The sequence below is a fragment of the Lutjanus erythropterus genome, chromosome 19 (genome assembly GCF_056507025.1).
Source record: "Lutjanus erythropterus isolate fLutEry1 chromosome 19, fLutEry1.hap2, whole genome shotgun sequence".
Classification (NCBI taxonomy): Eukaryota; Metazoa; Chordata; class Actinopteri; order Lutjaniformes; family Lutjanidae; genus Lutjanus; species Lutjanus erythropterus.
The window spans coordinates 357,501-375,000 of NC_139335.1; the positions used below are offsets into that span (position 1 = coordinate 357,501).

At 43.3% G+C, this 17,500-nt stretch overlaps 2 protein-coding genes across 4 annotated transcripts in view; both read left to right on the plus strand.

Moving 5' to 3' along the window:
• LOC146308913 (globoside alpha-1,3-N-acetylgalactosaminyltransferase 1-like) overlaps nt 1–5,690 on the plus strand; it is an 11,832-nt gene extending 6,142 nt beyond the window's left edge. Inside the window, exons 4-11 of the mRNA XM_084745073.1 lie at nt 650–688; nt 1,681–1,734; nt 2,312–2,344; nt 2,429–2,563; nt 2,638–2,770; nt 2,935–3,127; nt 4,117–4,336; nt 4,415–5,690. Coding sequence (XP_084601199.1) covers nt 650–688; nt 1,681–1,734; nt 2,312–2,344; nt 2,429–2,563; nt 2,638–2,770; nt 2,935–3,127; nt 4,117–4,336; nt 4,415–4,556 — 949 coding nt within the window. The 3' untranslated portion in view covers nt 4,557–5,690. The remainder of the gene's footprint in view (nt 1–649; nt 689–1,680; nt 1,735–2,311; nt 2,345–2,428; nt 2,564–2,637; nt 2,771–2,934; nt 3,128–4,116; nt 4,337–4,414) is intronic.
• A 6,144-nt stretch (nt 5,691–11,834) lies between these two features.
• LOC146308914 (integrin alpha-3-like) overlaps nt 11,835–17,500 on the plus strand; it is a 24,774-nt gene continuing 19,108 nt past the window's right edge. For 2 of the 3 annotated variants that reach the window (XM_084744725.1, XM_084744727.1), the window contains exons 1-2: nt 11,858–11,991; nt 13,149–13,318. In XM_084744725.1, the coding sequence (XP_084600851.1) occupies nt 13,161–13,318 (158 nt within the window). In that variant the 5' untranslated portion in view covers nt 11,858–11,991; nt 13,149–13,160. Of the gene's footprint in view, nt 11,992–13,148; nt 13,319–17,500 lie in introns of all 3 variants that reach the window. The other variant, XM_084744726.1, reaches the window with a different exon arrangement.

Below are 17,500 nucleotides of genomic sequence, written 5' to 3' on the forward strand. Positions count from 1 at the left end.
TTATTCTTCAGTCTGATTCATTCCAGTTCTCATCTTCACTGTCATCACACTCACCAAACCTGCTCGGTCTCATTCCTGTCCTGGGTTCAGCCTGGCAAATGGTGATGCATTCAACACCGCCACTTTTTTTTCTTATACTGCAGCGTTTACGTACACGTCTGCTGCTGGTTGGGTAACACCTGTGACGCCCCGATCAAACGACAGGAAACACACCTGACATCCTGTTGCACACTGTGTTGTGAAACGTTTGGAGGAAACGTTGTTTAATCCAGAAACTGTAACAAAACGGTGAACGTTCTTCTCACACTGAACGTGCTGCAGCATTTTAGGATGATTTTTTTTTATCCACATGTCCTGGTTTTCAAAACAAATCACCTGATTGGCTAAAAAATGATCAGATGAAAGCTTTGCATATTAATTCACATTGTACTCGATATTTAACTGTGATTTCAAAAGTAACTAAGTAGATTACATACAGTAATGAATACTTAAGTACAACTAAAAGTCCTGACTTGAAAATCTACTCATAAAGTACAAGTACACCCCAAGAAACTACTTCATTACAGTAACTTGAGTATTTGTAATCAGGTGTGTGTGTGTGTGTGTGTGTGTGTGTGTGTGTGTGTGTGTGTGTGTGTGTGTGTTTCAGACTCGTGTCCTTGCAGGAGGTGATCACAGCAAACAGCAGGTCAGTAATACAAACACTGTGTGCCCTGGGTTCAGACTGACAGGCTTATCTTCTGTTTTATATCACGTCGACACGTCTGATTATATGAAAGTGAGGAGAGAAGGACTGCATTTTCATTTTTGGGTGATTAATCCCTGTGAGTTTAAACCTCAGTTTATAATTTTTACTTTTTAGCTCATGAGTAAACAATATAATGTCATTTTTAGGCCGCGAGTAAATAATGTACCATTTGTACTTTATTGATCCAGAAAAAATTATATCTTTTTAAATAAACTTTTAGCTGCCCAGCAAACAACTGAATGTGTTTTAGTCAGCTGGCAAACAATCTAATGTTTATGTATCTATTTATTTATTTATAAACAACTGTGAGGTGGTGATTCTCTTCTGGTCCACTAGGGGCCACAAGTGATCAACAGCTGCTTCAGTTTGAAGTCTAGTTCCAGCTCGGGGCTTCATGTTAATGTTGGATCAACTTTACAAATCTCTGCTGGTTGCATCTGGCAGTACTGCTGACACTGCAGCAGGTGCTTCAGCACCTGTTTCCTGGCAGAGACCTGATCTCCACTGAGAGTCTCTGACAGGAAGTCAGATGAAATGAATGTTTGTTGGAGCAGCCGAGTGTCCGTCAGCGCTGCTCTGCTGTTAGAAAAGCCTCCAAACCTGCTGATTAACAAACAAACAAATATAATCAAATAAATCATCATCATCAGATTTCTGTCCTTAAATCAACCAGGAGCTTCAGCAGTTCTGTCCAATCAGAGCATCTGATTCTTCCAGAAGAGTCTGTCTCCAGGCTGCCTGGAAAACCTGAAATAAAAACCTGGAAAGACCATTATTTCCAGAATTATTAATAATTCAAGATGAAGATGAAGATGTTGTTCATGATCATATTTATTCATTTATTTTTAATACTCTGTGTGTGTGTGTGTGTGTGTGTGTGTGTGTGTGTGTGTGTGTGTGTGTGTGTGTGTGTGTGTGTGTGTTTCCTGCAGATTTGTTGAAGTACCTATGAAGAGTACTCCATTACACCTGGTGATTCCTGAGCAGTAAGTACCTTTATCTTCATCTTCATCATCTTCAGCTTTGCTATGAACCCTGTCAGTGTTTCCCCTCATCAACAGGCTGTGTGTGTGTGTGTGTGTGTGTGTGTGTGTGTGTGTGTGTGTGTGTGTGTGTGTGTGTGTGTGTGTGTGTGTCTAAACATTTCAAAGAAATAAACCCAAATTATCCAAACATTAATCTGCAAAACTCTATAGATTTTCAGAGCAGTAGTGACGTCGTTTCTATCTGATGTTCACGTCAGTGAAGCAGAGGATGGATTGTAACAGTTTAACTTCAGACTAGTTTCAGTCTAACTTCTGACTGACTTCTGTCTAAGGTCCTGTTTCACTCCAGAGGATGAAACCTTTAGATGTGAAAGACTCCATTAATGTCCTCTAGTCTGTCAGGCTAACCTGGTCATTTTTAGCTTCACCACTTAAATGTGGGGGAAATTTGTATTGATTAAAATATCTTAAAAGGTCCTAAAAGCCTTAAAAGCCTCTAGGGCTAACAGTGCTAACAGTGCTAACAGTGCTAACGGTGCTAACAACACTTCATACTGTTGTTGTGTTTGTGTTTCAGTCTTCAGTACAAACAGCCCAGCATTGTGAAGGGGTGAGTATCACTCACTGTTGTTCCTTGTGTTGATGTTGTTGATATTTGTTTGTTACTGATGTCAGTCTTTGTCTTTAATTGTAGTCGTACTGATGTGGTGACGGTGACGCCCTGGCTGGCTCCTGTCGTCTGGGAGGGAACCTTTGACCCGGTTGTAGTTGACAGCATCTACAAACCACAGAACATCAGCATCGCAGCTACTGTGTTCGCTGTTGGAAAGTAAGTATGATCACAACCCTGTGGTTTCCACGCCGCCCTGAATGCAGCAGTTTGACCTTTGACCTTCTGGACAGATACACCATGTTCCTGAAAGACTTCTTGGAGACAGCAGAGCAACACTTCTTCGTTGGTTTCAATGTGCACATATATGTGTTCACCGACCGGCCGCAGGATGTGCCCCAAGTCAAAATGGCCGCCGGCAGAGAGGTAAACAGATACTGTCACTAAACGAAGCCAGTGCAGGTTCAACAGAACTTGTCTACCTTTTGGAGTTTTGGTTTCTTTTGTTTTTGTAGTTTTTTTTTACAGTAAGAAGAACAGTTTTTCTGCATGTTTGACATCAGTGATTCATCTTCCTCGTCCTTGTCCAGCTGGTGGTGCGTTTGGTGCCCAGTTCGAGCCGTTGGCAGGAGATTTCTGCTCGAAGGATGGAGATCATCCAGAATCTGATCGAGGAGAAGCTTCATACCCACGACTACATCTTCTGTCTGGACGTTGACTCTGTGTTTCGCGGCCACTGGGGGACTGAGTCACTGGGTGGACTGGTCGCTGTGGTTCATCCAGGTGAGTACCGACTCTCCAGCACCAAACTCCACCATCCTAAACCAGTCTGAAGTTCAGCAGAACCTCATGTAGGCTACATGCCTCCTTCAGTGTGTTTGCTGCAGAGCTGAAGAGTGGACAGTGTTTATTAACCTGAAAGTCAAGTCCCCTGCAGCAGGTGCAGCTAACATTAGCACGTCTGCAGCTAACATTAGCCACCTGCAGCTAACATTAGCACGTCTGCAGCTAACATTAGCACGTCTGCAGCTAACATTAGCACGTCTGCAGCTAACATTAGCACGTCTGCAGCTAACATTAGCCACCTGCAGCTAACATTAGCACATCTGCAGCTAACATTAGCACGTCTGCAGCTAACATTAGCACGTCTGCAGCTAACATTAGCACGTTTGCAGCCAGAGCTGCAGATGAACCAAGATCTCCATGAACAACAAAACGTTACACGAGGCACCGATATTGACATGTTTAGGTGATTAAGGACCTTGTTCGGTAATTTGTTGTTGAAAATAACTGTCTTCTCTGTCTTGGTTGATATTAGCTTAGCATTTTTACTTCTTTTTTTTTTAACTTCATTTTTAAAACCACTTGCTGTGTATTTTCCCAGGACCCCAGTCTCTGCTGTTTGCACCTGGCAGTTATGGTAGCCAGATGCAGTAGGTGCTTCACCATCTATTGCCTGCTGATGATCTCTACTCTCCTGAGTGACCTTTACTACTTTATTTAACTTTAAGTTTGTCTTTTGCAACCCTCCTCCCTTCACTGATTCTATTTGTTAACTGATTTCCTGCAGACTGTATTCCTCTGCAGCAGAGACATCGCAGGTGTCTCCTAAGGCTGATGATGTCACCATTCTACTGAAATGCTTGGAAAATGTAGTTTTTGTGGACATGATGCACTACTTGATCAACGAAAGAGTGAAGCAGCTGAAAGTCTGTTAGAATCAGAAAATGCAGATTACTGACAAACTCTCCTGCTCAACTCTGTGTCTGCAGGTTACTACAAGGCCGACCGCAGCGAGTTCCCCTACGAGCGCAGACCTGAGTCCAGAGCCTACATCGCTCCTGATGAGGGTGACTTCTACTACTGTGGAGGTGCGTTTGGAGGCGTTCTGCAGGAAGTCCACCTGCTCGCCAAAACCTGCCGCCACAACTTTGAGGCTGACGCCAAGAATGGCATCGAGGCAGCCTGGCAGGAGGAGAGTCACCTGAACAGGTAGGCGGAGTCACCTGAACAGGTAGGCAGAGTCACCTGAGCAGATGTTGACCCTCCTCTGTTGTACTTCCTGTTCAGGTACATGTGGATCAACAAACCCGGCAAGTTGTTGTCACCTGAGTATCTGTGGCAGGACATCAGGGCACCAACACCTGACTTTAAACTCATCAGATTTTCTGGAATCGTCAAGAACAACGCTGCCGTCCGACCCAACAAGTGAACATCCCACCTGGACTGGACTGGACTGGACTGGACTGGACTCAGAGGGTCTGAGGAAACCCAGCTACACTTCGGCACACTTTTGGAACTGGTTCACACTGGTGTCTGATACCTGAGGTTTACCCACAACCCACCTCTTCCTAAACTTAACGACTAACAGACTGAACATCAGAGAATTAAAGTTATTGATCCCACATGTCACAGACGCTACAGATAGAAAGGAGAGAGAAGGACAATAGGATACTTATAAAATAAAGATAAAAAGTAGAATATATGTAAATATATATGTATATATAAGTGTGTGTGTGTGTGTGTGTGTGTGTGTGTGTGTGTGTGTGTGTAGACAGTGCTTAATAAATTTATTAGGCCGCCACCCAATGTAAGGATTATACCACCGCTGCCCTGAATGAACAACACTGGTAATTAACAAAATCATTTCTGTGATGATCAATACTCCAGTATGTAGAAGCTCTTTAACTGAAATGATATTTTTAATGATAAAATATAATTATTATTGTTATCCATGAATTTTCAAATTTACTGTTTTACACAAAAACAGAATGTAAAGCACATTATTGATTAAGATTTCATTTCATTTACTTTCATTCCTGAACAGAAGAATTAGTTTTATTGTTTGAATGTTTGATTCATTTCAGTCAATCGACTCGACTTTGAGTCTAAAAAGATGAATCCAGTTTGAAATTCATCATTTCTGTCCACATTAAAACACTTCATGATGCTGGATGGTCTCTGAGACAAACAGGAAAAGACATAAAGTGTCTCACAGTGTGGACGAGTCTGCTTTGAGTCCACTGCAGAGACCGGTTCTTACAAAATACACCGAGGAACAGGCAGGAACCGAAAGTTAACTGACACCTCAAGATTTTAAGAACCAGAGACAGAAGGAAGACCAGAGCTGATCTTCAGACAGAGACAAATGTTTCTAGATCAGAGTGTGAGAACGTCTCCAGAACGACCAGAAGAAGACGACTGATGGAACGAGGTTTAAAGAGAAGACGAGCTGCTGAAGACATTATTGAGGCCTGCAAACATCCAGAACCTCCTCAGATTCACCAGGGAGCTCAAACACTGGACTGTTGATGACTGGAAGAAGGTCCTCTGGACGGACGAGTCCAGGTTTGACCTCTTCAGTCAGCATCGTCGTCTTCATGTGTCCAGTGAATCGTCTTTTCTGTGTCTTATTGTTTCGTCCGTTCAGGTTAAAATCAGTCTTGATGTCTGAAGGCGGTGCTCAATGATGCAAAATAACAATAATCAATAATCAATAATTCACCTCAGAGTCATTCAAACTAAAGTAATGAGTCTGTTTATAAAATGTGAGGAGCAGAAAGTTCAGATATTTGTGTTCAGAAAAATAAATACTCAAGTAAAGTACAGATACCTGAAAACTCTACCGAAGTGGAGTAACTAAGTATTTGTACTCAGTTACTTCCCACATGTCTGTATAAAACAGGTTGAACGGATAAAAACTTGTCATAGTTATAATTCATCTTCCTCCTGTTTGACGCCACAGAACAACCTGTTTTCTCACAACTGATGCACTTAAAAACTCAGGTGACCCACCTTCTTTAAAAGAAATCAACTCCTACATTTATAGATTATTGGTATATACATATATATACATATGTATATACATATATATACATATGTATAAATATCAGGGTTGTAAATCAATATTTTATTTTTCACAGCAACATATTGCACATTCTCTGAAACATCGATGTGTCAGCAGCCACATGTTGGTCCAGATGTTTTTGTGTCTGTATCTGCATGTTAACACATCGGGCTGATTGTGTTTATTTGTTTGATTTATTTATATTTCATCCTTTTTTAAAAATCAGGTTTAATAAATATTTTTGCTCTATTTGTGTGATTTTTATTTAATCATTACAAATATCAGTGAAAGTTTAATGTTTCAGTGCTCTTTTTTGTTCTGACTGAAAATATTATTTTACTGGTTCATTAGTTCATTTGTACATATATACATATATATATATGTATATATATATATATATATACATATATATATATGTATATATATATATATATATATACATACATATATATATATATATATATATATATATATATATGTATATATATATAAATATATGTCCTGATCTGATCTGTGTTGCTACTCTCAGTGGGATCAGAATAATCCTGAGTTTTAGCATCACAATGATCCAAATTTCCTCCCTGGAGTTTTTAAACTCATAAAGTAACAACATATCACAGTTTTTGAAATACCCTCATTTAAGATTTACTGTCACCCTGATCACTGATATCTGGATCAAACATTTTGAAATACTGCCCCCTGCTGGATCCACAATAGGAAGTGTGCTTCCAGACATCACAGGACAAGACCGTCCACAGGACAAGACCGTCCACAGGACAGCGAGGACATGGTTGGCTGCGTGTCATGCAAAACAACGATACCTTGTATGAAGAGGACAGCGTCTGTAGGGCAGGACAGACAGACAGACAGACAGACAGACAGCGTCTGTAGGGCAGGACAGACAGACAGACAGACAGACAGCGTCTGTAGGACAGACAGACAGACAGACAGACAGACAGACAGCGTCTGTAGGGCAGGACAGACAGACAGACAGACAGCATCTGTAGGGCAGGACAGACAGACAGACAGACAGACAGCGTCTGTAGGACAGACAGACAGACAGACAGACAGACAGACAGACAGACAGACGGCGTCTGTAGGGCAGGACAGACAGACAGACAGACAGACAGACAGCATCTGTAGGGCAGGACAGACAGACAGACAGACAGACAGACAGACAGCGTCTGTAGGGCAGGACAGACAGACAGACAGCGTCTGTAGGGCAGGACAGACAGACAGACAGCGTCTGTGGGCGGGATCTTTGTAACTGACCTGAGAGCTGATTAAAACGCTCTAATGAGCAGATCTCTATGGAACAAAATGAGAAACAAAAACACAACATTTATTAAACAGGACATTTTGTATAGAATCTAAAGATCAGTAAATGTTAACAGAAATATGAAGTTTTAGAAAATATAACAACTAAAGCAGAAGGTTTGGTGATTAGTCAGTTAATTGATTTTAAATCCAACATTAATTTCTAGGGTTAGTTAGTGCAGAGTTTTATTCACTGCAGTGAAACAGCTCCTGTGCAGTGACTTTTTTTTTTCTTCAAATACATTAAATTCATTAATTTAACATTGAATTATGTATTTTACTCACTATTCAAATGACTTTATCAAGCTGTTAAATTTCAGTGGAAAACATTTAACTGACAGCTTTGTTTGGAACTTTTTATTTTAATTTTTTTTTTAATTAATTTATTTTATTTTGTTGCAGAAGAAAAGAAAACATTTCCTGACAAATGACCCCAAACAAAAAAATAAAATAAATATGTAATATATAAATTAAATGAAAAAATTAATCAATTGAGGTTTACAAAAAGGTGCAGACATTTGCAGCAGAATAAAAAAGCTTTTTTAGTAGTATTCCATTACAGTGTAATCTATTACAACAAGCCATTAAACATCCAGATACAAAAAAAAAAACCTGCACCAGAGGAAACAAACAGCTGCAGAGACGTTCAACAGTAAAAGTCTTCTGCTCCTAAACATGAAAAATAACACAGTTTGCATCAGGAAATACCTGCTGTGGTCACATGACACAGAGCAGACGAATCAAATGTGTTCAGTCTGTGTGTGTCTGTCACTGTGTCACACACACACACACACACACACACACACACACACACACACACACACTCAATAATCATCACATGACAAACAACAATCAGTGTTTTCCTGTTCAGCCCTTCTTCTTCTTTTATCTACAGATGTGACTTCCTGTCCGACCGATCAGAAGAGGAAGTGTCTCACAGAGACAGGACATATCCAGTCCCCGGAGACACACACTAACACTGAAGGTAAATATGAGACATTTGACCCCAATATTTCTTTAAAATGCATCACAAACATCTGTGTGCTGTGTAGTAGAGACATCTGCTGAAGCTAGCATGCTAACCAGCTAGCCCCATCCTGTCCTGTGAGACCACTTTGTCCCTCAGGAGGGGACAGTATGATTGTCCCAGCAGCTCTTTGAGCTTTTACAGTTGAATAAAAGAACAAAATAAAATCGCAAAAAAAGGCCAAAAAAAAAAAAAATTCTGACACTTAGTGAAGAACTGAACACCTTCTGGAGTTTCTGTCTTTAACCACAAAGGTTAAACGGGACGAGACAAGATGAGACAGGACAAGACAAGATGAGACAGGATGAGACGGGACGAGACAGGACAAGACAGGATTAGACAAGACAACACAGGACGAGACAAGACGAGACGGGATGAGACAGGATGAGACAGGACGAGACAGGATGAGACGGGACGAGACAAGACAAGACGGGATGAGACAGGATGAGACAGGACGAGACGGGATGAGACGGGACGAGACAAGACGAGACGAGACGGGACGAGACAGGACGAGACATGACGAGACGGGATGAGACAGGACGAGACAAGACGAGACGGGACGAGACAAGACGAGACGGGATGAGACAAGATGAGACGGGACGAGATGGGACGAGACGGAACGAGACAAGACGAGACGGGATGAGACAGGACGAGACAGGACGAGACAAGACGAGACGGGATGAGACAGGACGAGACAAGACGAGACGGGACGAGACAAGACGAGACGGGATGAGACAAGATGAGACGGGACGAGATGGGACGAGACGGAACGAGACAAGACGAGACGGGATGAGACAGGATGGGACAAGACGAGACGGGATGAGACAAGACGAGACGGGATGAGAGTAGATGAGACAGGACAAGATAAGATGAGACAGGACAAGACGGGACGAGACAGGACAAGACAGGATTAGACAAGACAACACAGGACGAGACAAGACAAGATGGGATGAGACAGGACAGGACAAGATGGGACGAGACAGGACTAGACGAGACAGGACAGGACAAGATGGGACGAGACAGGATGAGACGGGATGAGACAAGACGAGACGGGATGAGACAGGACGAGACAAGATGAGACAGGACGAGACAAGACGAGACAGGATGAGACAGGATGGGACGAGACGAGACAGGACACGACAAGATGGGACGAGACAGGATGAGACGGGATGAGACAAGACGAGACGGGATGAGACAGGACGAGACGGGATGAGACAGGACGAGACGAGATGAGACAGGATGAGACGGGATGAGACAAGACAAGACGGGATGAGACAGGATGAGACGAGACAGGACAGGACAAGATGGGACGAGACAGGACAAGACAAGATGAGACAGGACGAGACAAGACGAGACAGGATGAGACAGGATGAGACGGGGCGAGACGAGACAGGACACGACAAGATGGGACGACACAGGATGAGACGAGATGAGACAGGACACGACAGGATGAGACAAGACGGGACGAGACAAGATGAGAAAAGACGAGACAGGATGAGACGGAACGAGAAAAGACGAGACAGGACGAGACAGGACGAGACAGGACATGAAACATGCAATGCAACGCGACACGAGAACCTTTTTTGGTCCCACAGGGGAAATGTTCAGTGTAACAACTGCAGTAGATTGTAAAAATAGAATATGTCAATAAAAAACAACAATAAACAAGTAAACAAGCAATATAAACAACAGAAGATATAACCAATAGGATCACTGTATATCATATAAACAATATAAACAGTAAACAGACTCAGCAGTTGAATTCACACCGTCACACAGAGCGAATGTTGCTGGACTGAACTTCCACCTGACTGAGGTGTTGAAGTCATCTGAAAATCTCATACAATGTAGACGTTCTATAAGGCATTATAATCACATTATTCAGTGACTGCGGTCCCAGACGACATTTTTGGTTTTTTCGCCTGGACATGATACGTGTGTCTACCATTTTCTGTCCTTGTAGGTGAAACATGGCGTGGGGGCTGCTGTTTAAAGGGGCGTGGCCATGACATTCAGCATCGCCCATCAGCAAAATCCAAACCAGGCTAAATGTTTCACCCCGTCTGATGAGTGGGCTCATTTTGGCCATAAAAATGTGATTAATTTGGACAAAGGAAGAAAATAATTCCTTCACATTCCATTGATTGGTGCTTGGGCCCTAATAATGCATGACATGAGTGATTATAATGCAGTATAATCACATTATAATGCATTACAAATATGAGAAGTACAATACACTATGAAACATCCAGTGACTAAGCAGCAGCATTGACATGCTTGACTTTACACTTTATGAAGTGTTTAGATTATTGTTATAAAGCATTATAATTTTTTGAGTGGTTATAATCACAGTCATACAGTGCTATGATGCATCATAAACATGTAACTGCAGGAACGTTTCTATCAGACAGGATCTCAGTTTGTTTGACATTTAATCAGTGTTAGTTTAATGTTTCCTGATGAGCTGTGGTTCAGTGTTCGTGATGCATTCATGTGCAGCCTGTAATGTGGGACAGAAAGCCTTTGATCAGTGTCTTTGTTGTTTTCAGGTTTGACAGATGGTAACTACATCTGATTGGCTATTGTAGATGTGACCACAGCAGCATCAGATAACATGAGTGTGTGTGAGTGTGTGTGAGTGTGTGTGTGTGAGTGTGTGTGAGTGTGTGTGTGTGAGTGTGTGTGTGTGTGTGTGTGTGTGTGTGTGTGTGTGTTTGTGTGTGTGTGTGTGTGTGTGTGTGTGTGAGTGTGTGTGTGTGTGTGTGTGTGTGTGTGTGTGTGTGTGTGTGTGTGTGTGTGTGAGCAGTCAAAGTTCAGGACTCATAATGTCAGCCAAACATTCACTTTCACTCACACACACTCAAACACCCCCCCCCCCCCCCACACACACACTTCTTCTTCTGGTCTTATTTCAGCTTCCTGTCTTTGTGATGACTTCCTTTTTCTGATTTTCACACACACATATTAAGAACAGGAGTGTGTGTGTGTGTGTGTGTGTGTGTGTGTGTGTGTGTGTGTGTGTGTGTGTGTGTGTGTGTGGGTGGGTGGGGAGAGAGAGAGAGTGAGACAATCAAGGTGCCCTCGCACACCCAAACGTCCTGGATCCATTTATGACCTGCGTGTGTGTGTGTGTGTGTGTGTGTGTGTGTGTGTGTGTGTGTGTGTGTGTGTGTGTGTGGGCGGTTCACACAGACATGATTTCATTTGGGGGTGAGCGAGCAGAATGGGAATGAGAGAGAGAGAGAGAGAGAGAGAGAGCAGGAGTAGGAGGGTGGAGAGACAGAGGAGAGAGAGAGGAAGAGGCTCACACTGAGCGTGTGCAGTCAGTCAGTCAGTCAGTCAGTCAGCAGACGGAGCAGAAGTCAGCAGGAATCGAACCGACGACCTCCTGAGGACGACGTTCACTTTACCAAAGAAGAAGAAGAAGAAGAAGCAGCTGAGACTGAAGAGACTCAGGTTGGACTTTTTTCTTCTTTGTTTTTTTGAGCTGCAGAACAAAAACAGTTTCCTTCATGTTTTTCTGTTTTGTTCTTTGATTATTAATTACCTGCATTTAATGTTTGACTGCAGTCACTGATGATGTCATCACTTAAATTATCTGACTCAAGTAAACAAACTAACAAACACAGAAACGCTAAAATACACTTTAATCATAAACAGTGCCCAGCCTACAAAATGTTCCTGATGTATAATCAACGTTATGGTTACGTTCTCAGAACATTCTGGAAAAGATAGTTGAGTATTTTCATAAAGTTACTTGAACGTTTCCCGGTAACATTTTGGGAACTTAACGATAATGTTAGATTGTTAACTTGTAGGGAACATTCAGCGGAAACATTCAGGTAACCTTCCCAAAACATTCTGGAACTGCAACAAGAATAATGTTTCTGAGTAAAAAACTTACTACTAGAACCTTACAGGAACATTGTTACAATTACCCTCACAAAGTTATTTCACGTGGTTATTATAATGTTTGGGGAACATAACTTGTTGTGTGTCAGTTGTGTGTCGGTGTTGTGTCACTGGAGCGTTTCAGACTGATGCATCAGCGTCAGCGCGGCGAGTTCCTGCTGCACGTCATCATCTTCATTCTACAAACTGATCTCATGTTTGTTTGTTCCGTCGGAACCTTCAAAATAACCACAAACTGTCAAATTCATGAAAGGAGCTAAAAGTGTAAACTCACAAGTTTACAGTCGGACCTGATTATCAGTTTAATCATAAGTTCCTCATGTGACGTCTGACGGAGAACGTGGACGTTCATCACAGCATCGTCTGCATAGAGGACAATATGGACGTGTGTCACACTGTGATCAGATCATATTTATATTAATGAAAGAACCTGTCAACACTGATGTGAGACAGACAGTCAGTGAGACAGACAGTCAGTGAGACAGACAGTGAGACAGACAGCCAGTGAGACAGCCAGTGAGACAGACAGTCAGTGAGACAGTCAGTGAGACAGACAGTCAGTGAGACAGACAGTCAGTGAGACAGTCAGTGAGACAGAGAGTCAGTGAGACAGACAGTCAGTGAGACAGTCAGTGAGACAGACAGCCAGTGAGTGTTTTGACTTACCTGTCTCACAGTTGTTGCTGTTGTCATCCTTGCAGGTGTGCGTCTCCATGGCGACAGGTGTGTGTGTGTTTCTGAGTGTGTGGGTTGGTGTGTGCGTGGCTCTGAACCTCGACACGTCGTTCCCGGTGCTGAAGACGGGTAGAAATGGAAGTCTGTTCGGACTGTCTGTCGCTCTGCACCAAGACCTGAAGACAGACGGTTACCTGTAAGTACACACCTGTCTGTCTCCACCTGTCTGTCTGTACTGTTCTCAGGTGTGCTCAGGTGAATGATTGACTCTGCTGTCTGTGTGTCTCTGTTGAACTTTGTCCCTGTGAGCTGTCTGACGTGTGAAACCACGTCTTCCTGCAGACTTCATGCAGCCGTTAACAACTAAACCACAGTGTCAGAACCACGCTGCTCTCTGATTGGCTCTCAGATTTATGACAACACCTCAGTGTCAGAGCTGATCTGAACACATGAACAGTGAAGCAGAGGTGATGAATGAAAACATTAAATATAAATCTGAAACATGCAGCGGCTCTTCAGACCTGAACAGCAGAACAGGTTGATTCTCACTGAAACATCTGGAAGGTGAACTGGACTTTGACGTGACCGAATCCGCATCACATTCAAGCCGTGGTTAATGTTGTGAAGTGGTCACAGCTGGTAGGTTATGTAGTGTACGTACTGTAACTTTACATAAGTCATTGTTGACGGGACATGAACCCTCGTCTCCTGAGTTGGTTTGACCCGTCCCTCCACCCTGTCCACCCTTACCTTGTCCACCACAGGTCACCACCTAAACAATAAATGTAAATGTTTGGGGTGTCGTGTGTCTCGACTTGACTTTAAGATTAGATTTTTGGATTTCAACATGTTTTTTTATTTGTCACTGACATCATATCATGTCAAAATCAACAGATGACTGGTTTTATGTCTTGACAGTCGTCACTTATATTTTACAGTTCTTCTTTAAAGAGTCGATATGGTACGAAGTGTGACGTGACGGCTGATCAGTTTCGCTGAGTCATGTTGTTGTTTTTCTTCAGACTCACTGTAAATACACGGACTCACACTCAAAGCTGATTTCAATTGATTTTCAATGTAATATTGAAATTGTAATGTCTCAGAGAGAGATGATCATTCTGCTGTTTGGAGGAAAGACACTGTTTGTATTTCTCTGAGCCAATCACAGTCATTCTGGGTGGAGCTGAGAGCAGGACGTTACGGAGGTTCTCCTGCATGATGGTGTTGGTGGGGAACTTGTTTTGTTGGGATGAGATTTGTTTGTTTGTTTACTCATTCTGCATTCATGCATTAATGTCTGTAGGTGAACTTCAAACAGGAGAAAACTCTGAAGTGCTGCTGTTAGCGACCAGGTGCTGTGTGTCGTCTCTCCTTATAATGTATTGAACTGTTAATGGTTTATGAATGTTTATCACCCTGAGGGCTTTGATTGGCTGACACGCTTGCTGTCACGCAGCTTGGTAGCCTATTGAGGTGTGAGATGTAGAAACATGGTCGGGGTTGTTTAAACATTCTGACCTGAGGAAGTTCCAAGTGTGCAGGAACTACAGTGTGTGACCTTCTGGTCATTATAGAGAGCTGAAGTACTGACATCACTTCCTGTCAAGCCTTTGTTCCACCAGCTTCGGTTCAGCCTCTGACTCAGCGTTGCTCTCATCAGTCTTTGTGACAAACTGAAACATGTTCCTGAGGAAATTCTGTCTCGTTCTTTCTTGATATTCGTCTTCAGCTGATCAACAGTCCACAGTCTCTGTTGTCCTATTTTGTCCTTCATGATGCACCACACATTTTCAATGGGAGACACGTCTGGACTGCAGGTCCAGGTCAGTCTGGGACCTGAACTCTTTTTCTATGAAGACACGCTGTTGGAACACGTCCACAACGTGTCTCAGCATCGTCTCTCTGAAATAATCAGGGACGTCTCTGAAGAAGACGTCAGTGATGGCAGCATATAGGAACGTTCCAAACAGCTGTGTTCTGAGTCTTTACAGTCTGTTGTTGATCCTGTCACAACTTTTTTATGAAATCAGGACTCTGTGTGTGTGTGTGTGTGTGTGTGTGTGTGTGTGTGTGTGTGTGTGTCTGTGTGTGTGTGTGTGTGTGTGTGTGTGTGTGTGTGTGTGTGTGTGTGTGTGTGTGTGTGTGATAACTTTTTGCATGAGGAGTTCTGTAAATGAAAAATACTTTAAACCTGTTACACAACAGGAATTCACACACACACACACACAGGGAGAGAGAGAGAGAGAGATGGGGCGGGGGGGGGGGGCATGTGGGGGGGGGGTCTGGTGGGGGGGTGGGGGGGTCAGGTGGATGCCCTGCAGTGTTAATAATGCGTCTGGACTCCCTGAACAAACATCAGGTCCAGCAGGAGCTTCAAGGACTCATTGAGGAGGTTCCATGTTATTAAGGAAAATGGAGGGGGCCCTTGAAACCCTGATGGAGGTTCAAAGGGTCTTTGATAAAGTGCTACGGGGTTCTGGAGGAAGTTTAGACAGTTCTTAAGGAGGTTCTAGTTGTACTTAGAGAGTTCTGTATTTCCATGAGCAACATACTGGGGTCCTTGCAGAGATTCCAGGCCTCACTGAGGAAGTTTTATGGGACCTTTAGAAAGCTGTTAGGCTCCTGGAGGAGGTTCTTGGGGTCCTTGGGGAGTTTCCAGGACTCCAAATGCAGCTGTAGGAGTCCTGGAGCAGATTCCAGGAATCCTGGAGGAGGCTGGTACAGACTGATAAACTCCACGTCTGCTGACAGGTCACATGACCTCAGTATGGAGGTCACTCGGAGGTCAGACAGCGCTCTGTCTCTACTGTCTCCATGACGACAGTCTCTTTATGATCTCTAATTAGATTGGCTGCTAATGGACCACACACACACACACACACACACACACACACACACACACACACAGTACTGTGGCTCCTTGGGGAGTTTGGGGGTCAGCAGGTCAACGTGTCCTATGATTGGCTCATCCCATCAGATTCCTGCTGTGCAATTGGCCAAACACCTCAACTTGATCAATAATTATAGATTAGCTTGAACTGTCGGTGAGGATGGTCCTTGAAGCTCCTTGAAGGTCCTTGAAGGTCCACCATTCCTGCTGTCAGGTCACATGACGTCTGTTCACATCTGACAGGAAGTTACTGTTCTGACCATCAACTGTCACCATGGCAACAAACCTGAAATCAGATTCCAGGTCAGAGATGTGGATCAACTGCTGTGTGTTCAGCTGTGAGACTGATCCCAGATCTGTGTGTGAGTGAGCAGACAGGAAATTAAACTACAGAGCCTGAGTGATGTGTCTCACACGTCTCAGTGTCTCTGACCACAGACTGGCTGTGACTCGTCCTCTTACCGTGTACGATGATGGAACCCTGTCTGTCTGTCTGTCTCTCTGCCTGTCTGTCTGTCTGTCTGTCTGTCTGTCTCTCTGCCTGTCTGTCTGTCTGTCTGACCTGTCCAGTCTGTCCCTTCTGTCCATCTGTCCAGTGTCTGTCCTTTTTGTTTGTTGAATTCAACCTGAAGGCAGGACACAGATTCACAGCCACGTCCCTTTAACCAGCGTGTGACGGCGCCCTAAAGTTAATGTAAAGGTTACGGTTCTAAAACATTCTGTATGTTTACAAAACCTTTTCAGAACGTTGGAGGGTAACAGAATACAAACCTGTAAGGAACGTTCCAGGAATGTTCTGAGAACGTTATGTGTGGATTAATAACTGTAATGTGATTACTGAACTTCAGACTGAACCCCAGACAATACTGTAACTGGAAAAGGTAATCAGATTACTGTCATTTGTTACTGACTGGGTCTGTTCTGTCCATGTGAGTCTCTGTCCCATGACTCGATAAGGACGAGACAAAACAGACACAATAAATGAGAGACAAATCTTCTGTCTGTGTCCTGTCCTTCCTCTGTGTGTGTGTGTGTGTATGTGTGTGTGTGTGTGTGTGTGTGTGTGTGTGTGTGTGTGTGTGTGTGTGTGTGTGTGTGTGTCCTGGATGTCCTTCAGTCTCAGACATCTCTTCATTTATTCCACAAATGTAACAACGAAGAACATGACAGAACTGAAATAAATTCACAAAACGAGACTCCTGCAGGACGTTTCACGGTCCTTGAACACATTCCAGGATGATTAAAAAAGCCTTAGAAGGTTGTTTGGAGTCCTTGAAGAAAATCAAGGAGACCTTCCACAATACTTTGCTTCCAGGATCCCTGACAAAGTTCCAGGATCCTTGAAATGGACATTTCAGGATCCTTCAAGTAATTCAAGGTTGCTGAGGACGTCTCATGAAGTCAAGGAATTCTGGGGAACCTTGAAGGAGTTCTATGCTGTTGCTCTACTCACCTGTCTCACCTGTCTCACCTGTCTCACCTGTCTCG